Genomic DNA, 26858 nt, shown 5'->3' on the forward strand with positions numbered 1-26858 from the left:
ATGAATTACATAATTTCAGAAAAGGAACCGTTTTTCATCCAGCCGGAAATGTTCCCGAGAAAACACCGCTATTTAGGAAAACCAGAAGAAAAAGACATAAAATGTCATAGCCCCCGTGGTTTTACTCATTTAGCTGTATGGAGTTGAAGTCGGCCATCTTTAGTAACACTCTTTAGTTGTTCTAAATGACAACTCTGACTCAACTAAACGTCTTCACTTGAGTCAGATTACAAAACAAAATCCTCAGCACATGTATGTGGAGCCGCTATAAGTTGCACGCCAACTCGAGGTCTTCTTCCAGTCGTTTAATGAATGTTTTGGTTTGAAGGGAACACAAGATAAGAACAAGGGGCAGCAACATGCTGTAAATGCAATAGTGAAGCGCGGTGCTACGCGCGTGACTTGCTACCAAGGAGGAAGCGGACAACGCGGTTAAAACAAAAGTGTCTTTATTGACAAGAGGTCACTGTAGCACTCACACGCTCCGGGCTGCACGCCCGGTGTATATCCTGAGGCCACGCCTACCCCTCGGGCGTGGCCACCGCCCACTTGGTGCGCGGAATGATGTCACCACGCCAGTGAGCTTTCGTGTCCGCCACACGCGCCCCCCGAGAATTCCTGCGCACCTGGAGGGCCAGTTTGCGGGGCAAACGGATGACTCGGCCGAAGCGCCCTATGGCGACCGGCGGCGTCCGGGGCGCAGGGATGCCAGCTGGGATGCCCCCGGCTGTACCCGTGATGGGTGCCGGACCGGGGGGCGGCGTGCCAGACGAAGACATACTCCGCGGTGCGAAGCTCCGGGGCGACGTGCGTGGGTGGGTGCCCGTGGTGCGCCGTCGGCACCGGGGCGAACCTCCGGGCGGTCTCCTGCAGCGCGGAGCGCTCCTGCGCCGCGGACCAAGGTGCCGTAGGGTCGGGGAGGAATTCGCCCGGCACCCGCAGCGGTTGTCCAAAGACTAACTCCGCCGCGGATGCGCGCAAGTCCTCCTTGGGCGCCGTCCGGAGGCCCAGCAGGACCCAGGGGAGCCTGTCGACCCAGCCGCAATCGCGGAGGGTGGCCCGGAACGCAGCCTTCAACGAGCGGTGGAACCGCTCGCACAGGCCGTTAGCCTGTGGGTGATAGGCCGTGGTGCGGTGCAGCTGGACCCATAGCCCCCGTGCGACCGCCCCCCAGAGCTCCGAGGTGAACTGGGGGCCGCGGTCGGACGAGATGTCCGAGGGGGCGCCGAACCGGGCGACCCAGGTGGCGATGAACGCCTGCGTGACGTCCGCCGCCGTCATTGACGCCAAAGGCACGGCCTCCGGCCACAGGGTGGTGCGGTCCATCATGGTCAGGACGTGGGTGAAACCCCGCGAGGGGGGCAGAGGTCCCACCAGGTCCACGTGAACGTGGTCAAACCGACGTTCCGGCACCGCAAACGGGGCCAATGGGGCCTGGGTGTGTCGGTGCACCTCCGCGCGCTGGCACACGAGGCACGTCCTGGCCCAGCCGCGGACGGCCTTCCGGAGGCCATGCCAGACAAACTTGTCGGCGATCAACCTCTGGGAGGCCCTCGTGCCCGGGTGGGACAGGCCGTGGGTGGAGTCGAAAATCCGGCGCTGCCAGCCCGCGGGCACGATGGGGCGAGGCCGCCCGAGGGAGACGTCGCACCAGAGGGCCGTGCCCGCGCCGTTGAACGGCACCTCGGTGACGCGGAGGCCAGTAACGGTGGTCCGCAAGGCCTGGACGTCGGGGTCGGCGGCCTGGTCCGCCGCCATCCGGGCATAGTCGATGCCGAGGTGGACCGCGTGGGCAACGGACCGGGAAAGGCAATTCGCCACCGGGTTGTCCTTCCCCGCGACGTGCCGGATGTCTGTCGTGTATTCGGACACGGCCGAGAGGTGACGCTGCTGCCGGGTCGACCACGGCTCGGCAACCTTGCCCATCACGAACACCAGTGGCTTGTGGTCGACGAAGGCCGTGAACGCACAGCCCTCGAGCAGATGGCGGAAGTGCCTGACCGCCAGGTGGAGCCCGAGCAACTCGCGGTCGAAGGTACTGTACTGGCGTTTGGGCGGGCGGAGCTGCCGGCTGAAGAACGCCAGCGGTTGCCAAGCTCCACGCACCCATTGCTCGTGCATCACGCCCACCGCGTAGTCCGAGGCGTCGGTGGTGAGGGCGATCGGTGCATCGGGCGCCGGGTGCGCGAGCATGGTGGCGTTAGCCAAGGCGAGCTTCGCGCCCACGAACGCCACGTCCATCTGCTCAGTCCAGGTGACGTCACCTTTGCCCGGCTTCCCCCGGAGGGCCTCATGCAAGGGGCGCAGGAGCTGGGCGATGCGGGGCAGGAAACGGTGGTAAAAGTTTACCATGCCCAGGAACTCCTGGAGCCCCCTGATCGTGCGGGGGCGCGGAAACCCCTTCACCGCCTCCACCTTGGCCGGTAGGGGGACGGCCCCGTGCCTGGTGACGCGGTGCCCCAAAAAGTCGCTTTCATTGACACCGAACCGGCACTTGGCAGGGTTCACGATCAGGCCGTGCTGGCCCAGGCATTCGAAGAGCGTGCGGAGATGGTGGAGGTGCTCTTCGCGGGACGCGCTTGTGACGAGGATGTCATCCAGATAGACGTAGACGAAATCCAAGTCGCGCAAGACGCTGTCCATGAGGCGCTGGAACGCCTGAGCCGCATTCTTCAAACCGAAGGCCATCCGAAGAAATTCGAAAAGGCCGAACGGCGTAATGACAGCCGTCTTCGGGATGTCCTCCGGCCTGACGGGGACCTGGTGGTAACCGCGTATGAGGTCCACCTTCGAGAAGAAGGACATATTCGCCAAGCGGGCGGAAAATTCCTGAATATGGGGGACGGGGTAGCGGTCGGGGGTGGTGGCGGCGTTGAGATGGCGGTAGTCCCCGCACAGTCGCCATCCCCCGCCGGGCTTGGGCACGATGTGGAGCGGCGACGCCCAAGCGCTCTCGGAGCGCCGCACGATGCCGAGCCGCTCCAGCGTAGCGAACTCCGCTTTAGCTACCGCGAGCTTCGTCAGCTCGAGGCGGCGTGCCCGGGCGTAGACCGGTGGCCCGGCGGTGGGGATGTGATGTTCCACCCCGTGCTTGACGGTCCCCACCGAGAAGGTGGGCCGCGTGAGGGCCGGGAAACCCACGAGGAGGCGGGTGAATTCGTCTGCTGCCGGAAGCGTGCAGATGAACCTGGCCGGAACCGAACCGCTCAGCAAGCCGCTCGGCGAGCCGCTTGATGAGCCGCTCCGTGAGCTGCTCAACGAGGCGGGCAGCGCGCAAGCGAGCGAGCTGAACGTCTCAGCCTGGACAAGCCTTCTGTGCTTGACGTCGACCAACAGGCCATTGGCACAGAAGAAGTCCGCGCCGAGCGGTGCCATAGGCACGTCGGCAGTCACGAACGACCATCGGAAAACCTGCCCTCCGAACCGCAGAGAAAGGCAGCGTTTTCCGTACGTGCGAATGGGCGTACCGTTGGCAGCAAGCAGCGCGGGGCCCCGGCCCGCAGACTGCTTGTCGGACGTACCGGCGGGAACGACACTCACCTGCGCTCCCGTGTCACACAGGTAACGGCGCCCGGATAAGGTGTCCGTTATGTACAGGAAGCTGTTTAATCGGCCGGCGCTCAGTGCCACTACCGAGGGCCGGCCCGGGCGTTTCCCGACCTGCCAAATGAGCACGGCGGGCGACATTGCCGAGCCTCGTGGCCGAACCTGGCGTGGAAATGACACCAGGTTTGCGGCGAAGCCGGAGGCCGCGGTTTCCGCGGTGGTGGTGGGCGGGGCATGGCGGCCGCCACGAGGCGCCCCTCGGAGTAGGGGTGGGCACCCGCAGGAGGTTCAGCGGCTACGCGGTGCGTCGCGTAGTAGGGGTGGGCACCCGCAGCAGTTTCGGGCTCGGGAGCCGCTACGGCCGCACCGAAACTTGCCTGCGTGTCCAAAGCCGCGTAGAACTTGTCGGCCTCGGCCGCGAGCGCTCGGGGTTCCATTGTCGCGGAACCGGCCAATGCGAGGCGTACTCGTGCCGGCAACTGGCGTCGAAATAACGCCCGGAATAGAGCGTTCGGGGTTTCGTCGCCCATGAGCAACAGGATATGGTCCAATCGGACCGACAGTCGCGTGTCACCGAGCTCGGGGAGGTCCAAGAGGCGATCGGCCCGTGCGTCCACCGTGAGGCCGAACGCGGCGAGGAGGAGACGCTTGATCGCCTCGTACCTGTCGTCGGCCGGTGGGTTCCTCAGGACCGATACGACGCGGGCGGCCGTGCCGGCCCCGAGGGAGGCGACCACGTGGCAGTAGCGTGTCTTGTCCGCCGTGATGCGTCGAAGCCTGAACTGGGCTTCGGCCTGCAGGAACCAGATCTCCGCCTGAGCTTCCCAGAACCCGGGGAGCTTTATCGCTACCGCGTTGGTTGCCATGGCTGTGGCGGGTTCGGGTGGTCAGTGACGGCTGACCAGAACGTCGGAGGTCACCAATGAAGCACGGTGCTACGCGCGCGACTTGCTACCAAGGAGGAAGCGGACAACGCGGTTAAAACAAAAGTGTCTTTATTGACAAGAGGTCACTGTAGCACTCACGCGCTCCGGGCTGCGCGCCCGGTGTATATCCTGAGGCCACGCCTACCCTTCGGGCGTGGCCGCCGCCCGCTTGGTGCGCGGAATGATGTCACCACGCCAGTGAGCTTTCGTGTCCGCCACAATAGGAACAATAATCAGGTACATAATGATTAATAACAATTAACATCTTTGGTAAGCAACACATTTCGATACACTAACATGTGTGTCAACAACAATAGCCATGTAATACTGGAACCAATAACATCAAGCATACCGAACTGTAACACAGCATCACCTGGGTTGTTACCAAGGATCTCCCCGAGACATCAACACGTGCACCAACATCAATAGCTCCGAATTACTGCAGCCAATAATGCAACTGTCGTCATTGTGGCTAAAACATGCGTCTCCGTGCTGCATCCATACATTACCATCGGTTGCTTTGCCAATTCCTACGCAACCTGATTAAGGTAATTGCACCCCCATTACGAGCCCGCACAGATCACCAACTCAACAACCGAAAATGGCGCCTTCTTTGCCGATGAGGAACACAGAGGAGCGCCTTTTTATAAGAGTGAACATACGGGTCACGTCATTAGTTCCGGTAAAAATAAAATCAATCGGAACGGTAATAACACACCTGCAGCCCACGGATCTCTGAGATAATTTAATAACTCTGAATCAATCGACACAAAGTGACGCATTTACCACTCACACGAGTCCTTGGGTCATTCGACTCCAAACTCCGAATAACAACCGAACCCAAAGATAACGGTCTTCCTGGGTGAAGAGGCGAATCCACCCAACACCGGTGACCACACTCCCCGTTTATGGCTGGGCTTGAGAATGCGCCAAAACCCTGCTCTCTCCACGGCGGTCAGGGCGGAAGCGTGCTTACGATTTCCGGTTTTCCGGTGGCCAACAACTAAACTTAATTTTACATTTTATCACCCTCCTGGCACAAATCACCATAAATCACACAACAATCTCTCGCTGGACATTAAACTACAGTAGCAAGGAAAATTTAATAAAATTAATATACCAGCCAATGAGAACAACTCCATATCGCCAGACCTTACGCCTACATATGGTCTCGTGTATTGTCCTTGTGCCAAGTTTGAACAAAGTCGGTCCATGCATGTCGAGAAATGGTTGGGGATAAAGCGCGGCGTTACGCGCGCTGCTTGTGAGCAAGGAGGAAGCGGACAAGCGGTAACATATAAACGTCTTTATTGTAAGACTACACTGTAACACTGTCCTCCTCCGGGCTGGTCGCCCGGGGTATATCATGAGGCCACGCCTACCCCTCGGGCGTGGCCACCGCCCACTTGGTGCGTGGAATGATGTCACCACGCCAGTGGGCTTTTGTGTCCGCCACACGCGCCCCCCCAGAATTCCCGCGCACCTGGAGGGCCAGTTTGCGGGGCAGACGAATGACCCGGCCGAAGCGCCCCCTGGCGATCGGCGGCGTCCGGGGTGCAGGGATGCCAGGTGGGATGCCCCTGGCTGCTCCTGGGATGGGTGCAGGACCGGGGGGCGACGTGGCGGCGGGGCTGGGCGGTGCCGGGGGTCCGCCCGCAGGAGGGCGGCCCCGACGTGGGGGTCGGGCCACTGGCGGTGGATGGTCCACATCGAGGTGGGCCGGCTTGAGGCGGTCTACCGAAACGCGGTCAGGAGTACCGCCGATGTCCAGGGTGAAGTGCTTCGCCCCGGTCTCCAGCACGCGGAAAGGCCCGTCGTACGGGGGCCGCAGTGGTGTCCGATGGGCATCGTGGCGGACGAAGACGTACTCCGCCGTGCGAAGCTCCGGGGCGACGTGCGTCGGTGGGTGCCCGTGGCATGCCGTTGGCACCGGGGCGAACCTCTGGGCGGTCTCTTGCAGAGCGGAGCGCTGCTGTGCCGCGGACCATGGTGCCGTGGAGTCGGGGAGGAACTCGCCCGGCACCCGCAGCGGTTGCCCGAAGACCAACTCCGCCGCGGATGCGCGCAGGTCCTCCTTGGGCGCCGTCCGGAGGCCCAGCAGGACCCAGGGGAGCCTGTCGACCCAGCCGCCGTCGCGGAGGGTGGCCCGGAGCGCGGCCTTCAATGAGCGGTGAAATCGCTCACACAGGCCGTTAGCCTGGGGGTGGTAGGCCGTGGTTCGGTGCAGCCGGACCCCGAGCCCCTGCGCAACCGCCCCCCAGAGCTCCGAGGTGAACTGGGGGCCGCGGTCGGATGAGATGTCTGAGGGGGCGCCGAAGCGGGCGACCCAGGTGGCGATGAAAGCCTGCGCGACATCGGCCGCCGTTGTCGACGCCAAGGGCACGGCCTCCGGCCACCGGGTGGTGCGGTCCACCATGGTGAGGACGTGGGTGAAACCCCGCGAGGGGGGCAGAGGTCCCACCAGGTCCACGTGGACGTGGTCAAACCGGCGTTCCGGCACCGTGAACGGGGCCAACGGGGCCTGGGTGTGCCGGTGCACCTTGGCGCGCTGGCACGCGAGGCATGTCCTGGCCCAGCCGCGGACGGCCTTCCGGAGGCCATGCCAGACGAACTTGTCGGCGATCAGCCTTTGGGAGGCCCTCGCGCCCGGGTGGGACAGGCCGTGGATGGCGTCAAACACCTGGCGCTGCCAGCCCGCGGGCACAATGGGGCGAGGACGCCCGAGGGAGACGTCGCACAAGAGCGCCGCGCCCGCGCCGTCGAACGGCACCTCGGTGACGCGGAGGCCCGTGACGGCGGTCCGCAAGGCCTGGACGTCGGGGTCAGCGGCCTGGTCCGCTGCCATCCGGGCATAGTCGATGCCGAGGTGGACTGCGTGGGCGACGGCCCGGGAAAGGCAATCCGCCACCGGGTTGTCCTTCCCCGCGACGTGCTGGATGTCCGTCGTGTACTCGGACACGGCCGAGAGGTGACGCTGCTGCCGGGCCGACCACGGCTCGGTGACCTTGCCCATCGCGAAGATCAGCGGCTTGTGGTCGACGAAGGCAGTGAACGCCCGGCCCTCGAGCAGATGGCGGAAGTGCCTGACCGCCAAGTGAAGTCCGAGCAACTCGCGGTCGAAGGTACTGTAACGGCGTTCGGGCGGGCGAAGCTGCCGGCTAAAGAACGCCAGCGGTTGCCAAGCTCCACGCACCCATTGCTCGTGCACCGCGCCCACCGCGTAGTCCGAGGCATCGGTGGTGAGGGCGATCGGTGCATCGGGCGCCGGGTGCGCGAGCATGGTGGTGTTAGCCAAGGCGAGCTTCGCGCCCGTGAACGCCGTGTCCATCTGCTCGGTCCAGGTAACGTCGCCTTTGCCCGGCTTACCTCGGAGAGCTTCGTGCAGGGGGCGCAGGAGCTGGGCGATACGGGGCAGGAACCGATGGTAAAAGTTCACCATGCCCAGGAACTCCTGCAGCCCTCTGATCGTGCGGGGGCGCGGAAACCCCTTCACCGCCTCCACCTTGGCCGGCAGGGGGACGGCTCCGTGCCTGGTGACACGGTGCCCCAGAAAATCGATTGTGGCGGCGCCGAACCGGCACTTTGCGGGGTTCACAATCAGGCCATGCTGGCCCAGGCGTTCGAAGAGCGTGCGGAGGTGGCGTAGGTGCTCTTCGCGGGACGCGCTGGCGACGAGGATATCGTCCAGGTAGACGTAGACAAAATCCAAGTCGCGCAGGACGCTGTCCATCAGTCGCTGGAACGCCTGAGCCGCATTCTTCAGACCGAAGGGCATGCGCAGGAACTCGAAGAGTCCGAATGGCGTGATGACCGCCGTCTTCGGGACGTCCTCCGGCCTGACGGGGACCTGATGGTAGCCGCGTATGAGGTCCACCTTCGAGAAGAAGGACCTGCCCGCCAAACGGGCGGAAAAGTCCTGAATGTGGGGGACGGGGTAGCGGTCGGGAGTCGTGGCGTCATTGAGACGGCGATAGTCCCCGCACGGTCGCCATCCCCCGCCGGGCTTCGGCACGATGTGCAGCGGCGACGCCCAAGCGCTCTCTGAGCGCCGAACGATGCCGAGTCGCTCCAGGGTAGCGAACCCCGCTTTTGCCACCGCCAGCTTCGTCGGCTCGAGGCGGCGTGCCCGGGCGTAGACCGGTGGCCCGACGGTGGGGATGTGATGGGCCACCCCGTGCTTGACGGCCCCCGCCGAGAAGGTGGGCCGCGTGAGGGCCGGGAAGCCGGCGAGGAGGCGGGTGAATGCGTCCGCTGCCGGAAGCGTACAGACCAACGTGGCCGGAACCGAATCGTTCGGCAAGCCGCTTGGCAAGCCGCTCGTTGAGCTGGGCAACGCACATGCGAGCGAGCTGAACGTCTCGGCCTGGACAAGCCGTCTGCGCTTGACGTCGACCAGGAGCCCATTAGCGCACAGGAAGTCCGCGCCAAGCAGTGCCATGGGCACGTCGGCGGTGACGAACGTCCATCGGAAAACCTGCCCTCCAAACCGCAGAGAGAGGCAGCGTTTTCCGTACGTACGGATGGGCGTCCCGTTCGCGGCAAGCAGCGCGGGGCCCCCACCCGCGGCGTGCTTGTCTGACGTGCCGGCGGGAATGACACTCACCTGTGCTCCCGTGTCGCACAGGTAACGGCGCCCGGAGAAGGTGTCCGTTATGAACAGCAGGCTGCTCGAACGGCCGGCGCTCATCGCCACAATTGAGCGCCGGCCCGGGCGTTTCCCGACCCGTTGAAGGAGCACGGCGGATGACACCGCCGAGCTTCGTGGCCGAACTTGGCGTGGAACCAGCACCAGGTGGTGGAGCTGGAGGAGCGCGGCTGGCTCCGCCAGGCCGGTGGAGTCGACGGGTTTCCCCGCGGTGGCGGTTTTCGCCGCGGCCGTGGGCGGGGCGTGGCAGCGTTCACGAGGTGCGTATCAGCATGCTGCTGAAACTCAGCGTGCTGTAGAAGATGATGCTGTGGAACAGCAGCGTCGAAGGCCGTGACGGCCACGCCAACGCTCGCCCGCGTGTCCGAAGCGGCGAAGTACTTGTCCGCCTCGGCCGCCAATGCTCGGGGTTCCGTTAGCCCGGTCCCGGCCAACGCGAGGCGAACCTGCGCTGGAAGTTGGCGACGGAAAAGCGCCCGGAATAGCGAACCGGGGGCTTCGTCGCCTAACAGTGACAGCATATGGTCCATTCGGACCGACGGGCGCGTCTCACCGAGCTCGGGGAGATCCAGGAGGCGGTCGGCCCGTGCGTCGTCCGTGAGGCTGAACGTGGCTAGGAGTAGCCGCTTGAGTGCCTCGTACTTGTGGCCGTCCGGTGGGTGGCGAAGGACGGACACAACTCGAGCGGCCGTGCCGGGCCCGAGGGAGGCGACGACGTGGCAGTAGCGCGTGTCATCGCCGGTGAGGTGCCGAAGCTGAAATTGGGCTTCGGCCTGGACGAACCAGACTTCGGCCTGAGCCTCCCAAAATTCCGGAAGTTTGACGAAGGCGGCCATGGCGATGGCGTCGCGTGTGGAAGGATCGCTCCGGCAGATCCAACGTCGAGGGTCACCAGTAAAGCGCGGCGTTACGCGCGCTGCTTGTGAGCAAGGAGGAAGCGGACAAGCGGTAACATATAAACGTCTTTATTGTAAGACTACACTGTAACACTGTCCTCCTCCGGGCTGGTCGCCCGGGGTATATCATGAGGCCACGCCTACCCCTCGGGCGTGGCCACCGCCCACTTGGTGCGTGGAATGATGTCACCACGCCAGTGGGCTTTTGTGTCCGCCACAGGGACACGTTTCAGTAACAAAATGACCGCCAGTCGGCCATATTGGATCTGGTCTCGAAAATCAATGACGTGCATGTATAAGCCATCATTCATTATCTGTGTAACAAGTTTAAACAACATTAGTAAATGCATGTCTGAGAAATGGTTGAGGACGTGTTCAACATCAGGTTTTTTATGACTAAAATGGCCGCTAGTCAACCATCTTGGATTGCATCTCGAAACAAAATAATGTGTGCACGTGTTCCGTCATGCATTGTCTTTGTGCCAGGTATGAACAAAATCGGTCCATGCATCTCCAAGATATGGTTGCGGACGCACGTACGTACGGACGGAAGGATGGACGGACGGACGAGACCCAATCCATAAGTCCAACGTGGGCTAATAAAGAAACAATATTCGCCTATTTCATGGGGTTTTAATCAAGAAAGTTTCTCCTGGAAGTTCTTGCAATGAAATGTTGGTATTTCTTGATTGCATCAAGCTGTTAAGGAAGCTAACAAATGTGATTTTTCTGTATAAACAATTTTTTAGCAATGCACATAATGTACTTGATACAATTATTTTAACATTGTGGCTCAGAATTATTCGTTTCTTTCTGCGTTATTCCTATTTCATTGAATATCCTCAGTAAAGCTGTTAAACAAGAACCAGATAAGAAAACTGGGCTCTTCTACATGATGAGAAAAAAATATATCACGAGTTCCGACTCCCGATGAACACGGATCAGTGTCATCTGGTTCAGAACTACCATTAAAATCCAAAAGCATATTGATCCTGAAAGATTCCTTTTTGTGCAGGTAACTCGACTGGACCCTGACCTCCTAGTTTGCTTCTTAGATGCTCAAATTTATGCTGTCGTTGATGATTGGAAACTTTTTCTTTTTTTGTGACGCGCATCACACATTTTATCAACAAGTCTTTCTGGCATATTCTTTCCACTTCATTTGTTCCGTTAATTTGATGGTATACATTCTTTTTATTTGCGCAGTTTCTAAAAAACCTGTGTTGAACCTGCCTGAAGAAGATTACATTGATGACACGCCAGTTGTGTCCAAAGCAAGTCGGGTCAATGAACTTCGAGCCGAGAAACGACGCAGAGAATTCTACCTGAGTCTCTTGTACATAATCGTTGTACTTGCTGTTGTGTATGCCAGCAATGATGAATATCCATATCGATTCTTTGAGACACTCTACCAACTGACTGGAAAATCCTTTAAACAGGTGAGAAGAATCACTGCCATTGGAATACACTATAACATGCTTTGTTATTTTTAAAAAAAGAAAAAAAACGATGGGAATTTTGGAGAAAACGTTTTCAGTAAAATATAAGCAAAAATGAAATGTAAATGATTACAAAGGCAAAGCAGGTATTCGCATATTGACCGCACACTGTGTCCCTATCTCAACAATATACCAAAATGCAAACACAAATGTTCCAATGAAAACTTGGTGGTCGACCACACTGGAATGAGGGATACAATTCTTACAATTTACTGGCAAATTGGCAAATTCTGTCCACTTCCGGTTTTGCCGGGGAGGTTGTCTTTTTTCCAAGCTCTCCACGTCATCAAAGTTAAGTATTGTTTCCCTTTTGTATTTTTGTCAAAACTCTAGTTTTATTTTATGGTGTGAGGGGCAACTGTGTGTTTCTAGGAAGATCTCGGTGTAAATCGTGCATACCTGTATATAATCGTCGCTTGTTTCCTGCCGCATTTTTCAGGCCTGGTCCCTCCAGGCCTTGTTGTCTCCTCTCGGCGGTCGTTTGTGGTCCATTTACTTTCGTTCTCTCACTGTTTTTCCACTCTTTCTTTTCACCCCATACTTCCTTGAACATCTTACCCTTTGTTTGAAGTATTAATAAAAAATAACAAAACTCCATTTTTTACATTTTATTTCCTTCTTTGTTTATGTTCGTTCGTTCTTCGACCACGTGTTTCACCCCACCCATTTTTTTTCCTCTCTTTCCTTCATAACTCGATCCTCTCCAGCCAAAAGACACCTTTCCAATTCCATTTTTCACCACACTCTTTCAACTTTCTCCTTCTTCCTCTGATCCACGTTCACCTAACCTTCAAAAAAAACATATTAACGAATAATTTTAAAAGTAGGACTCTCCTCCCGTACCAACACATTTTTTATTTTTTTATTTTTTTTGTATACTGAATCGAGGCTCGTGAAAGAGCTGATACACCTCCCTGTCCTTCGTTCTCTGCTTTCCTTTCTATCAATATCCTATTCTTCTGTTCCTGCTTCTGAACCAGTGCTGGAATCATTAATCCCCCGAAGGAATCCTTCATGCCTTCATTTAGGGAATTTCCCCAGATAGTTTTCACGGTTTCGTTTAAAAATGTTTAAACTTTTCCCTGAAGTGTTGTTTTCTGTTGTATATTATAACACACTTTTCTTCTTCTTCTTTAAAAGGTTTCTTTCTATTTGCACACCAAATCTCTTCATTTCAAATAAAAATTCCATCTCTCACAATTCTTCCTTCCTACATTCCCGAAACTCACCTGCATTCCCCCCTCCTCCAACGTTTTCAAACGGATCTCTGACTTGAAAATCACAAGAAACTCATTTTTCATAAATGTTCATATTCCATGAATCGTCCAACACTTTCTAAAATCCAAACTCTCGGGTTCGGGTGTGGAAAGACATTGTCCAGGCTCAGGTACGGGAAGGAGGGACATTGTCCAGGCTCAGGTTCGGGTGTGGAAGGACATTGTCTAGGCTCAGGTTTGCCTGTGGAAGGACATTGTCCAGGCTCAGGTTTGGGTGTGGAAGGACATTGACCAGGCTCAGGTTCGGATGTGGAGGGACATTGTCCAGCCTCAGGTTCGGGTGTGGAAGGACATTGTCCAGGCTCAGGTTTGGGTGTGGAAGGACATTGTCCAGGCTCAGGTTCAGTGTGGAGGGACATTGTCCAGGCTCAGGTTTGGGTGTGGAGGGATATTGTCCAGGCTCAGGTTTGGGTGTAGAAGGACATTGTCCAGGGTCAGGTTTTGGTGTGGAAGGACATTGTCCAGCATCAGGTTTGGGTGTGGAAGGACATTGTCCAGGCTCAGGTTTGGGTGTGGAGGTACATTGTCCAGGCTCAGGTTCGGGTGTGGAGGGACATTGTCCAGGCTCAGGTTCGGGTGTGGAGGGACATTGTCCAGGCTCAGGTTTCGGTGTGGAGGGACATTGTCCAGGCTCAGGTTTGGGTGTGGAGGGACATTGTCCAGGCTCAGGTACGGGAAGGAGGGACATTGTCCAGGCTCAGGTTCGGGTGTGGAAGGACATTGTCTAGGCTCAGGTTTGCCTGTGGAAGGACATTGTCCAGGCTCAGGTTTGGGTGTGGAAGGACATTGACCAGGCTCAGGTTCGGATGTGGAGGGACATTGTCCAGCCTCAGGTTCGGGTGTGGAAGGACATTGTCCAGGCTCAGGTTTGGGTGTGGAGGGACATTGTCCAGGCTCAGGTTCAGTGTGGAGGGACATTGTCCAGGCTCAGGTTTGGGTGTGGAGGGACATTGTCCAGGCTCAGGTTTGGGTGTAGAAGGACATTGTCCAGGGTCAGGTTTTGGTGTGGAAGGACATTGTCCAGCAGCAGGTTTGGGTGTGGAAGGACATTGTCCAGGCTCAGGTTTGGGTGTGGAGGGACATTGTCCAGGCTCAGGTTCGGGTGTGGAGGGACATTGTCCAGGCTCAGGTTCGGGTGTGGAGGGACATTGTCCAGGCTCAGGTTTCGGTGTGGAAGGACATTGTCCAGGGTCAGGATTGGGTGTGGAAGGACATTGTCCAGGCTCAGGTTCGGGTGTGGAAGGACATTGTCCAGGCTCAGGTTCGGGTGTGGAGGGACATTGTCCAGGCTTAGGTTCGGGTGTGGAAGGACATTACCAGGGTCAGGTTCGGGTGTGGAAGGACATTGTCCAGGCTCAGGTTTGGGTGTGGAGGGACATTGTCCAGGCTCAGGTTCGGGTGAGGAAGGACATTGTCCAGGCTCAGGTTTGGGTGTGGAAGGTCATTGTCCAGGCTCAGGTTCAGGTGTGGAGGGACATTGTCCAGGCTCAGGTTCGTGTGTGGAAGTACATTGTCCAGCCTCAGGTTCGGGTGTGGAAGGACATTGTCCAGACTCAGGTTCGGGTGTGGAAGGACATTGTCCAGCCTCAGGTTCGGGTGTGGAAGGACATTGTCCAGCCTCAGGTTCGGGTGTGGAAGGACATTGTCCAGCCTCAGGTTCGGGTGTGGAAGGACATTGTCCAGCCTCAGGTTCGGGTGTGGAAGGACATTGTCCAGGCTCAGGTTTGGGTGTGGAAGGACATTGTCCAAGCTCAGGTTCGGGTGTGGAAGGACATTGTCCAGGCTCAGATTTGGGTGTGGAAGGACATTGTCCAGCCTCAGGTTCGGGTGTGGAAGGATATTGTCCAGGCTCAGGTTTGGGTGTGGAAGGACATTGTCCAGGCTCAGGTTCGTGTGTGGAAGTACATTGTCCAGCCTCAGGTTCGGGTGTGGAAGGACATTGTCCAGGCTCAGGTTCGGGTGTGGAAGGACATTGTCCAGCCTCAGGTTCGGGTGTGGAAGGACATTGTCCAGCCTCAGGGTTCGGGTGTGGAAGGACATTGTCCAGGCTCAGGTTTGGGTGTGGAAGGACATTGTCCAGGCTCAGGTTCGGGTGTGGAAGGACATTGTCCAGGCTCAGATTTGGGTGTGGAAGGACATTGTCCAGGCTCAGGTTTGGGTGTGGAAGGTCATTGTCCAGGCTCAGGTTCAGGTGTGGAGGGACATTGTCCAGGCTCAGGTTCGGGTGTGGAAGTACATTGTCCAGCCTCAGGTTCGGGTGTGGAAGGACATTGTCCAGGCTCAGGTTCGGGTGTGGAAGGACATTGTCCAGGCTCAGGTTCGGGTGTGGAAGGACATTGTCCAGGCTCAGGTTTGGGTGTGGAGGGACATTGTCCAGGCTCAGGTTCAGGTGTGGAGGGACATTGTCCAGGCTCAGGTTTGGGTGTGGAAGGACATTGTCCAGGGTCAGGTTTTGGTGTGGAAGGACATTGTCCAGCATCAGGTTTGGGTGTGGAAGGACATTGTCGAGGCTCAGGTTTGGGTGTGGAGGGCCATTGTCCAGGCTCAGGTTCGGGTGTGGAGGGACATTGTCCAGGCTCAGGTTCGGGTGTGGAGGGACATTGTCCAGGCTTAGGTTCGGGTGTGGAAGGACATTACCAGGGTCAGGTTCGGGTGTGGAAGGACATTGTCCAGGCTCAGGTTTGGGTGTGGAGGGACATTGTCCAGGCTCAGGTTTGGGTGAGGAAGGACATTGTCCAGGCTCAGGTTTGGGTGTGGAAGGTCATTGTCCAGGCTCAGGTTCAGGTGTGGAGGGACATTGTCCAGGCTCAGGTTCGCGTGTGGAAGTACATTGTCCAGCCTCAGGTTCGGGTGTGGAAGGACATTGTCCAGGCTCAGGTTCGGGTGTGGAAGGACATTGTCCAGCCTCAGGTTTGGGTGTGGAAGGACATTGTCCAGCCTCAGGTTCGGGTGTGGAAGGACATTGTCCAGCCTCAGGTTCGGGTGTGGAAGGACATTGTCCAGCCTCAGGTTCGGGTGTGGAAGGACATTGTCCAGGCTCAGGTTTGGGTGTGGAAGGACATTGTCCAGGCTCAGGTTCGGGTGTGGAAGGACATTGTCCAGGCTCAGATTTGGGTGTGGAAGGACATTGTCCAGCCTCAGGTTCGGGTGTGGAAGGACATTGTCCAGGCTCAGGTTTGGGTGTGGAAGGACATTGTCCAGGCTCAGGTTCGCGTGTGGAAGTACATTGTCCAGCCTCAGGTTCGGGTGTGGAAGGACATTGTCCAGGCTCAGGTTCGGGTGTGGAAGGACATTGTCCAGGCTCAGGTTTGGGTGTGGAAGGACATTGTCCAGGCTCAGGTTCGCGTGTGGAAGTACATTGTCCAGCCTCAGGTTCGGGTGTGGAAGGACATTGTCCAGGCTCAGGTTCGGGTGTGGAAGGACATTGTCCAGCCTCAGGTTCGGGTGTGGAAGGACATTGTCCAGCCTCAGGTTCGGGTGTGGAAGGACATTGTCCAGGCTCAGGTTTGGGTGTGGAAGGACATTGTCCAGGCTCAGGTTCGGGTGTGGAAGGACATTGTCCAGGCTCAGATTTGGGTGTGGAAGGACATTGTCCAGGCTCAGGTTTGGGTGTGGAAGGTCATTGTCCAGGCTCAGGTTCAGGTGTGGAGGGACATTGTCCAGGCTCAGGTTCGGGTGTGGAAGTACATTGTCCAGCCTCAGGTTCTGGTGTGGAAGGACATTGTCCAGGCTCAGGTTCGGGTGTGGAAGGACATTGTCCAGGCTCAGGTTTGGGTGTGGAGGGACATTGTCCAGGCTCAGGTTCAGGTGTGGAGGGACATTGTCCAGGCTCAGGTTCGGGTGTGGAGGGACATTGTCCAGGCTCAGGTTTGGGTGTGGAAGGACATTGTCCAGGGTCAGGTTTTGGTGTGGAAGGACATTGTCCAGCCTCAGGTTTGGGTGTGGAAGGACATTGTCCAGGCTCAGGTTTGGGTGTGGAGGGACATTGTCCAGGCTCAGGTTGGGGGTGTGGCGGGACATTGTCCAGGTTCAGGTTCGGGTGTGGAGGGACATTGTCCAGGCTCAGGTTTCGGTGTGGAAGGACATTGTCCAGGGTCAGGATTGGGTGTGGAAGGACATTGTCCAGGCTCAGGTTTGGGTGTGGAAGGACATTGTCCAGGCTCAGGTTCGGCTGTGGAGGGACATTGTCCAGGCTTAGGTTCGGGTGTGGAAGGACATTCTCCAGCCTCAGGTTCGGGTGTGGAGGGACATTGTCCAGGCTCAGGTTCGGGCGAGGAAGGACATTGTCCAGGCTCAGGTTCGGGTGTGGAAGGACATTGTCCAGCCTCAAGTTCGGGTGTGGAAGGACATTCTCCAGCCTCAGGTTCGGGTGTGGAAGGACATTGTCCAGGCTCAGGTTTGGGTGTGGAAGGACATTGTCCAGGCTCAGGTTCGGGTGTGGAAGGACATTGTCCAGGCTCAGGTTTGGGTGTGGAAGGACATTGTCCAGGCTCAGGTTCGGGTGTGGAAGGACATTGTCCAGGCTCATATTTGGGTGTGGAAGGACATTGTCCAGCCTCAGGTTCGGGTGTGGAAGGACATTGTCCAGGCTCAGGTTTGGGTGTGGAAGGACATTGTCCAGGCTCAGTTTCGCGTGTGGAAGTACATTGTCCAGCCTCAGGTTCGGGTGTGGAAGGACATTGTCCATGCTCAGGTTCGGGTGTGGAAGGACATTGTCCAGCCTCAGGTTCGGGTGTGGAAGGACATTGTCCAGCCTCAGGTTCGGGTGTGGAAGGACATTGTCCAGGCTCAGGTTTGGGTGTGGAAGGACATTGTCCAGGCTCAGGTTCGGGTGTGGAGGGACATTGTCGAGGCTCAGGTTTGGGTGAGGAAGGACATTGTCCAGGCTCAGGTTCATGTGTGGAAGTACATTGTCCAGCCTCAGGTTCGGGTGTGGAAGGACATTGTCCAGGCTCAGGTTCGGGTGTGGAAGGACATTGTCCAGCCTCAGGTTCGGGTGTGGAAGGACATTGTCCAGCCTCAGGTTTGGGTGTGGAAGGACATTGTCCAGGCTCAGGTTTGGGTGTGGAAGGACATTGTCCAGGCTCAGGTTCGGGTGTGCAAGGACATTGTCCAGGCTCAGATTTGGGTGTGGAAGGACATTGTCCAGGCTCAGGTTTGGGTGTGGAAGGTCATTGTCCAGGCTCAGGTTCAGGTGTGGAGGGACATTGTCCAGGCTCAGGTTCGGGTGTGGAAGTACATTGTCCAGCCTCAGGTTCGGGTGTGGAAGGACATTGTCCAGGCTCAGGTTCGGGTGTGGAAGGACATTGTCCAGGCTCAGGTTTGGGTGTGGAGGGACATTGTCCAGGCTCAGGTTCAGGTGTGGAGGGACATTGTCCAGGCTCAGGTTCGGGTGTGGAGGGACATTGTCCAGGCTCAGGTTTGGGTGTGGAAGGACATTGTCCAGGGTCAGGTTTTGGTGTGGAAGGACATTGTCCAGCCTCACGTTTGGGTGTGGAAGGACATTGTCCAGGCTCAGGTTTGGGTGTGGAGGGACATTGTCCAGGCTCAGGTTGGGGGTGTGGAGGGACATTGTCCAGGTTCAGGTTCGGGTGTGGAGGGACATTGTCCAGGCTCAGGTTTCGGTGTGGAAGGACATTGTCCAGGGTCAGGATTGGGTGTGGAAGGACATTGTCCAGGCTCAGGTTCGGGTGTGGAAGGACATTGTCCAGGCTCAGGTTCGGCTGTGGAGGGACATTGTCCAGGCTTAGGTTCGGGTGTGGAAGGACATTACCACGGTCAGGTTCGGGTGTGGAAGGACATTGTCCAGGCTCAGGTTTGGGTGTGGAGGGACATTGTCCAGGCTCAGGTTCGGGCGAGGAAGGACATTGTCCAGGCTCAGGTTCGGGTGTGGAAGGACATTGTCCAGGCTCAGGTTCGGCTGTGGAGGGACATTGTCCAGGCTTAGGTTCGGGTGTGGAAGGACATTACCACGGTCAGGTTCGGGTGTGGAAGGACATTGTCCAGGCTCAGGTTTGGGTGTGGAGGGACATTGTCCAGGCTCAGGTTCGGGCGAGGAAGGACATTGTCCAGGCTCAGGTTCGGGTGTGGAAGGACATTGACCAGGCTCAGGTTCGGATGTGGAGGGACATTGTCCAGCCTCAGGTTCGGGTGTGGAAGGACATTGTCCAGGCTCAGGTTTGGGTGTGGAGGGACATTGTCCAGGCTCAGGTTCAGTGTGGAGGGACATTGTCCAGGCTCAGGTTTGGGTGTGGAGGGATATTGTCCAGGCTCAGGTTTGGGTGTAGAAGGACATTGTCCAGGGTCAGGTTTTGGTGTGGAAGGACATTGTCCAGCATCAGGTTTGGGTGTGGAAGGACATTGTCCAGGCTCAGGTTTGGGTGTGGAGGGACATTGTCCAGGCTCAGGTTCGGGTGTGGAGGGACATTGTCCAGGCTCAGGTTCGGGTGTGGAGGGACATTGTCCAGGCTCAGGTTTCGGTGTGGAGGGACATTGTCCAGGCTCAGGTTTGGGTGTGGAGGGACATTGTCCAGGCTCAGGTACGGGAAGGAGGGACATTGTCCAGGCTCAGGTTCGGGTGTGGAAGGACATTGTCTAGGCTCAGGTTTGCCTGTGGAAGGACATTGTCCAGGCTCAGGTTTGGGTGTGGAAGGACATTGACCAGGCTCAGGTTCGGATGTGGAGGGACATTGTCCAGCCTCAGGTTCGGGTGTGGAAGGACATTGTCCAGGCTCAGGTTTGGGTGTGGAGGGACATTGTCCAGGCTCAGGTTCAGTGTGGAGGGACATTGTCCAGGCTCAGGTTTGGGTGTGGAGGGACATTGTCCAGGCTCATGTTTGGGTGTAGAAGGACATTGTCCAGGGTCAGGTTTTGGTGTGGAAGGACATTGTCCAGCAGCAGGTTTGGGTGTGGAAGGACATTGTCCAGGCTCAGGTTTGGGTGTGGAGGGACATTGTCCAGGCTCAGGTTCGGGTGTGGAGGGACATTGTCCAGGCTCAGGTTCGGGTGTGGAGGGACATTGTCCAGGCTCAGGTTTCGGTGTGGAAGGACATTGTCCAGGGTCAGGATTGGGTGTGGAAGGACATTGTCCAGGCTCAGGTTCGGGTGTGGAAGGACATTGTCCAGGCTCAGGTTCGGGTGTGGAGGGACATTGTCCAGGCTTAGGTTCGGGTGTGGAAGGACATTACCAGGGTCAGGTTCGGGTGTGGAAGGACATTGTCCAGGCTCAGGTTTGGGTGTGGAGGGACATTGTCCAGGCTCAGGTTCGGGTGAGGAAGGACATTGTCCAGGCTCAGGTTTGGGTGTGGAAGGTCATTGTCCAGGCTCAGGTTCAGGTGTGGAGGGACATTGTCCAGGCTCAGGTTCGTGTGTGGAAGTACATTGTCCAGCCTCAGGTTCGGGTGTGGAAGGACATTGTCCAGGCTCAGGTTCGGGTGTGGAAGGACATTGTCCAGCCTCAGGTTCGGGTGTGGAAGGACATTGTCCAGCCTCAGGTTCGGGTGTGGAAGGACATTGTCCAGCCTCAGGTTCGGGTGTGGAAGGACATTGTCCAGCCTCAGGTTCGGGTGTGGAAGGACATTGTCCAGGCTCAGGTTTGGGTGTGGAAGGACATTGTCCAAGCTCAGGTTCGGGTGTGGAAGGACATTGTCCAGGCTCAGATTTGGGTGTGGAAGGACATTGTCCAGCCTCAGGTTCGGGTGTGGAAGGACATTGTCCAGGCTCAGGTTTGGGTGTGGAAGGACATTGTCCAGGCTCAGGTTCGTGTGTGGAAGTACATTGTCCAGCCTCAGGTTCGGGTGTGGAAGGACATTGTCCAGGCTCAGGTTCGGGTGTGGAAGGACATTGTCCAGCCTCAGGTTCGGGTGTGGAAGGACATTGTCCAGCCTCAGGGTTCGGGTGTGGAAGGACATTGTCCAGGCTCAGGTTTGGGTGTGGAAGGACATTGTCCAGGCTCAGGTTCGGGTGTGGAAGGACATTGTCCAGGCTCAGATTTGGGTGTGGAAGGACATTGTCCAGGCTCAGGTTTGGGTGTGGAAGGTCATTGTCCAGGCTCAGGTTCAGGTGTGGAGGGACATTGTCCAGGCTCAGGTTCGGGTGTGGAAGTACATTGTCCAGCCTCAGGTTCGGGTGTGGAAGGACATTGTCCAGGCTCAGGTTCGGGTGTGGAAGGACATTGTCCAGGCTCAGGTTCGGGTGTGGAAGGACATTGTCCAGGCTCAGGTTTGGGTGTGGAGGGACATTGTCCAGGCTCAGGTTCAGGTGTGGAGGGACATTGTCCAGGCTCAGGTTTGGGTGTGGAAGGACATTGTCCAGGGTCAGGTTTTGGTGTGGAAGGACATTGTCCAGCATCAGGTTTGGGTGTGGAAGGACATTGTCGAGGCTCAGGTTTGGGTGTGGAGGGACATTGTCCAGGCTCAGGTTCGGGTGTGGAGGGACATTGTCCAGGCTCAGGTTCGGGTGTGGAGGGACATTGTCCAGGCTCAGGTTTAGGTGTGGAAGGACATTGTCCAGGGTCAGGATTGGGTGTGTAAGGACATTGTCCAGGCTCAGGTTCGGGTGTGGAAGGACATTGTCCAGGCTCAGGTTCGGGTGTGGAGGGACATTGTCCAGGCTTAGGTTCGGGTGTGGAAGGACATTACCAGGGTCAGGTTCGGGTGTGGAAGGACATTGTCCAGCCTCAGGTTCGGGTGTGGAAGGACATTGTCCAGGCTCAGGTTCGGGTGTGGAAGGATATTGTCCAGCCTCAGGTTCGGGTGTGGAAGGACATTGTCCAGCCTCAGGTTTGGGTGTGGAAGGACATTGTCCAGGCTCAGGTTTGGGTGTGGAAGGACATTGTCCAGGCTCAGGTTCGGGTGTGCAAGGACATTGTCCAGGCTCAGATTTGGGTGTGGAAGGACATTGTCCAGGCTCAGGTTTGGGTGTGGAAGGTCATTGTCCAGGCTCAGGTTCAGGTGTGGAGGGACATTGTCCAGGCTCAGGTTCGGGTGTGGAAGTACATTGTCCAGCCTCAGGTTCGGGTGTGGAAGGACATTGTCCAGGCTCAGGTTCGGGTGTGGAAGGACATTGTCCAGGCTCAGGTTTGGGTGTGGAGGGACATTGTCCAGGCTCAGGTTCAGGTGTGGAGGGACATTGTCCAGGCTCAGGTTCGGGTGTGGAGGGACATTGTCCAGGCTCAGGTTTGGGTGTGGAAGGACATTGTCCAGGGTCAGGTTTTGGTGTGGAAGGACATTGTCCAGCCTCAGGTTTGGGTGTGGAAGGACATTGTCCAGGCTCAGGTTTGGGTGTGGAGGGACATTGTCCAGGCTCAGGTTGGGGGTGTGGAGGGACATTGTCCAGGTTCAGGTTCGGGTGTGGAGGGACATTGTCCAGGCTCAGGTTTCGGTGTGGAAGGACATTGTCCAGGGTCAGGATTGGGTGTGGAAGGACATTGTCCAGGCTCAGGTTTGGGTGTAGAAGGACATTGTCCAGGCTCAGGTTCGGCTGTGGAGGGACATTGTCCAGGCTTAGGTTCGGGTGTGGAAGGACATTACCACGGTCAGGTTCGGGTGTGGAAGGACATTGTCCAGGCTCAGGTTTGGGTGTGGAGGGACATTGTCCAGGCTCAGGTTCGGGCGAGGAAGGACATTGTCCCGGCTCAGGTTCGGGTGTGGAAGGACATTGACCAGGCTCAGGTTCGGATGTGGAGGGACATTGTCCAGCCTCAGGTTCGGGTGTGGAAGGACATTGTCCAGGCTCACGTTTGGGTGTGGAGGGACATTGTCCAGGCTCAGGTTCAGTGTGGAGGGACATTGTCCAGGCTCAGGTTTGGGTGTGGAGGGATATTGTCCAGGCTCAGGTTTGGGTGTAGAAGGACATTGTCCAGGGTCAGGTTTTGGTGTGGAAGGACATTGTCCAGCATCAGGTTTGGGTGTGGAAGGACATTGTCCAGGCTCAGGTTTGGGTGTGGAGGGACATTGTCCAGGCTCAGGTTCGGGTGTGGAGGGACATTGTCCAGGCTCAGGTTCGGGTGTGGAGGGACATTGTCCAGGCTCAGGTTTCGGTGTGGAGGGACATTGTCCAGGCTCAGGTTTGGGTGTGGAGGGACATTGTCCAGGCTCAGGTACGGGAAGGAGGGACATTGTCCAGGCTCAGGTTCGGGTGTGGAAGGACATTGTCTAGGCTCAGGTTTGCCTGTGGAAGGACATTGTCCCGGCTCAGGTTTGGGTGTGGAAGGACATTGACCAGGCTCAGGTTCGGATGTGGAGGGACATTGTCCAGCCTCAGGTTCGGGTGTGGAAGGACATTGTCCAGGCTCAGGTTTGGGTGTGGAGGGACATTGTCCAGGCTCAGGTTCAGTGTGGAGGGACATTGTCCAGGCTCAGGTTTGGGTGTGGAGGGACATTGTCCAGGCTCAGGTTTGGGTGTAGAAGGACATTGTCCAGGGTCAGGTTTTGGTGTGGAAGGACATTGTCCAGCAGCAGGTTTGGGTGTGGAAGGACATTGTCCAGGCTCAGGTTTGGGTGTGGAGGGACATTGTCCAGGCTCAGGTTCGGGTGTGGAGGGACATTGTCCAGGCTCAGGTTCGGGTGTGGAGGGACATTGTCCAGGCTCAGGTTTCGGTGTGGAAGGACATTGTCCAGGGTCAGGATTGGGTGTGGAAGGACATTGTCCAGGCTCAGGTTCGGGTGTGGAAGGACATTGTCCAGGCTCAGGTTCGGGTGTGGAGGGACATTGTCCAGGCTTAGGTTCGGGTGTGGAAGGACATTACCAGGGTCAGGTTCGGGTGTGGAAGGACATTGTCCAGGCTCAGGTTTGGGTGTGGAGGGACATTGTCCAGGCTCAGGTTCGGGTGAGGAAGGACATTGTCCAGGCTCAGGTTTGGGTGTGGAAGGTCATTGTCCAGGCTCAGGTTCAGGTGTGGAGGGACATTGTCCAGGCTCAGGTTCGTGTGTGGAAGTACATTGTCCAGCCTCAGGTTCGGGTGTGGAAGGACATTGTCCAGGCTCAGGTTCGGGTGTGGAAGGACATTGTCCAGCCTCAGGTTCGGATGTGGAAGGACATTGTCCAGCCTCAGGTTCGGGTGTGGAAGGACATTGTCCAGCCTCAGGTTCGGGTGTGGAAGGACATTGTCCAGCCTCAGGTTCGGGTGTGGAAGGACATTGTCCAGGCTCAGGTTTGGGTGTGGAAGGACATTGTCCAAGCTCAGGTTCGGGTGTGGAAGGACATTGTCCAGGCTCAGATTTGGGTGTGGAAGGACATTGTCCAGCCTCAGGTTCGGGTGTGGAAGGACATTGTCCAGGCTCAGGTTTGGGTGTGGAAGGACATTGTCCAGGCTCAGGTTCGTGTGTGGAAGTACATTGTCCAGCCTCAGGTTCGGGTGTGGAAGGACATTGTCCAGGCTCAGGTTCGGGTGTGGAAGGACATTGTCCAGCCTCAGGTTCGGGTGTGGAAGGACATTGTCCAGCCTCAGGGTTCGGGTGTGGAAGGACATTGTCCAGGCTCAGGTTTGGGTGTGGAAGGACATTGTCCAGGCTCAGGTTTGGGTGTGGAAGGACATTGTCCAGGCTCAGATTTGGGTGTGGAAGGACATTGTCCAGGCTCAGGTTTGGGTGTGGAAGGTCATTGTCCAGGCTCAGGTTCAGGTGTGGAGGGACATTGTCCAGGCTCAGGTTCGGGTGTGGAAGTACATTGTCCAGCCTCAGGTTCGGGTGTGGAAGGACATTGTCCAGGCTCAGGTTCGGGTGTGGAAGGACATTGTCCAGGCTCAGGTTCGGGTGTGGAAGGACATTGTCCAGGCTCAGGTTTGGGTGTGGAGGGACATTGTCCAGGCTCAGGTTCAGGTGTGGAGGGACATTGTCCAGGCTCAGGTTTGGGTGTGGAAGGACATTGTCCAGGGTCAGGTTTTGGTGTGGAAGGACATTGTCCAGCATCAGGTTTGGGTGTGGAAGGACATTGTCGAGGCTCAGGTTTGGGTGTGGAGGGACATTGTCCAGGCTCAGGTTCGGGTGTGGAGGGACATTGTCCAGGCTCAGGTTCGGGTGTGGAGGGACATTGTCCAGGCTCAGGTTTAGGTGTGGAAGGACATTGTCCAGGGTCAGGATTGGGTGTGTAAGGACATTGTCCAGGCTCAGGTTCGGGTGTGGAAGGACATTGTCCAGGCTCAGGTTCGGGTGTGGAGGGACATTGTCCAGGCTTAGGTTCGGGTGTGGAAGGACATTACCAGGGTCAGGTTCGGGTGTGGAAGGACATTGTCCAGGCTCAGGTTTGGGTGTGGAGGGACATTGTCCAGGCTCAGGTTTGGGTGAGGAAGGACATTGTCCAGGCTCAGGTTTGGGTGTGGAAGGTCATTGTCCAGGCTCAGGTTCAGGTGTGGAGGGACATTGTCCAGGCTCAGGTTCGCGTGTGGAAGTACATTGTCCAGCCTCAGGTTCGGGTGTGGAAGGACATTGTCCAGGCTCAGGTTCGGGTGTGGAAGGACATTGTCCAGCCTCAGGTTTGGGTGTGGAAGGACATTGTCCAGCCTCAGGTTCGGGTGTGGAAGGACATTGTCCAGCCTCAGGTTCGGGTGTGGAAGGACATTGTCCAGCCTCAGGTTCGGGTGTGGAAGGACATTGTCCAGGCTCAGGTTTGGGTGTGGAAGGACATTGTCCAGGCTCAGGTTCGGGTGTGGAAGGACATTGTCCAGGCTCAGATTTGGGTGTGGAAGGACATTGTCCAGCCTCAGGTTCGGGTGTGGAAGGACATTGTCCAGGCTCAGGTTTGGGTGTGGAAGGACATTGTCCAGGCTCAGGTTCGCGTGTGGAAGTACATTGTCCAGCCTCAGGTTCGGGTGTGGAAGGACATTGTCCAGGCTCAGGTTCGGGTGTGGAAGGACATTGTCCAGGCTCAGGTTTGGGTGTGGAAGGACATTGTCCAGGCTCAGGTTCGCGTGTGGAAGTACATTGTCCAGCCTCAGGTTCGGGTGTGGAAGGACATTGTCCAGGCTCAGGTTCGGGTGTGGAAGGACATTGTCCAGCCTCAGGTTCGGGTGTGGAAGGACATTGTCCAGCCTCAGGTTCGGGTGTGGAAGGACATTGTCCAGGCTCAGGTTTGGGTGTGGAAGGACATTGTCCAGGCTCAGGTTCGGGTGTGGAAGGACATTGTCCAGGCTCAGATTTGGGTGTGGAAGGACATTGTCCAGGCTCAGATTTGGGTGTGGAAGATCATTGTCCAGGCTCAGGTTCAGGTGTGGAGGGACATTGTCCAGGCTCAGGTTCGGGTGTGGAAGTACATTGTCCAGCCTCAGGTTCTGGTGTGGAAGGACATTGTCCAGGCTCAGGTTCGGGTGTGGAAGGACATTGTCCAGGCTCAGGTTTGGGTGTGGAGGGACATTGTCCAGGCTCAGGTTCAGGTGTGGAGGGACATTGTCCAGGCTCAGGTTCGGGTGTGGAGGGACATTGTCCAGGCTCAGGTTTGGGTGTGGAAGGACATTGTCCAGGGTCAGGTTTTGGTGTGGAAGGACATTGTCCAGCCTCAGGTTTGGGTGTGGAAGGACATTGTCCAGGCTCAGGTTTGGGTGTGGAGGGACATTGTCCAGGCTCAGGTTGGGGGTGTGGCGGGACATTGTCCAGGTTCAGGTTCGGGTGTGGAGGGACATTGTCCAGGCTCAGGTTTCGGTGTGGAAGGACATTGTCCAGGGTCAGGATTGGGTGTGGAAGGACATTGTCCAGGCTCAGGTTTGGGTGTGGAAGGACATTGTCCAGGCTCAGGTTCGGCTGTGGAGGGACATTGTCCAGGCTTAGGTTCGGGTGTGGAAGGACATTACCACGGTCAGGTTCGGGTGTGGAAGGACATTGTCCAGGCTCAGGTTTGGGTGTGGAGGGACATTGTCCAGGCTCAGGTTCGGGCGAGGAAGGACATTGTCCAGGCTCAGGTTCGGGTGTGGAAGGACATTGTCCAGCCTCAAGTTCGGGTGTGGAAGGACATTCTCCAGCCTCAGGTTCGGGTGTGGAAGGACATTGTCCAGGCTCAGGTTTGGGTGTGGAAGGACATTGTCCAGGCTCAGGTTCGGGTGTGGAAGGACATTGTCCAGGCTCAGGTTTGGGTGTGGA

The 26858-nt window shown here is 57.4% G+C and overlaps 1 protein-coding gene across 1 annotated transcript in view; it reads left to right on the forward strand.

Moving 5' to 3' along the window:
- The window catches only part of LOC137437736 (polycystin-1-like protein 2), a 262258-nt gene that overhangs the window by 167195 nt on the left and 68205 nt on the right, over positions 1 to 26858 (forward strand). The window contains exon 13 of the mRNA XM_078766376.1: positions 11220 to 11452. Within this exon, the coding sequence (XP_078622502.1) occupies positions 11220 to 11452 (233 nt within the window). The remainder of the gene's footprint in view (positions 1 to 11219; positions 11453 to 26858) is intronic.

The sequence above is a fragment of the Myxine glutinosa genome, chromosome 12 (genome assembly GCF_964187855.1).
Source record: "Myxine glutinosa chromosome 12, kmMyxGlut1.1, whole genome shotgun sequence".
Classification (NCBI taxonomy): Eukaryota; Metazoa; Chordata; class Myxini; order Myxiniformes; family Myxinidae; genus Myxine; species Myxine glutinosa.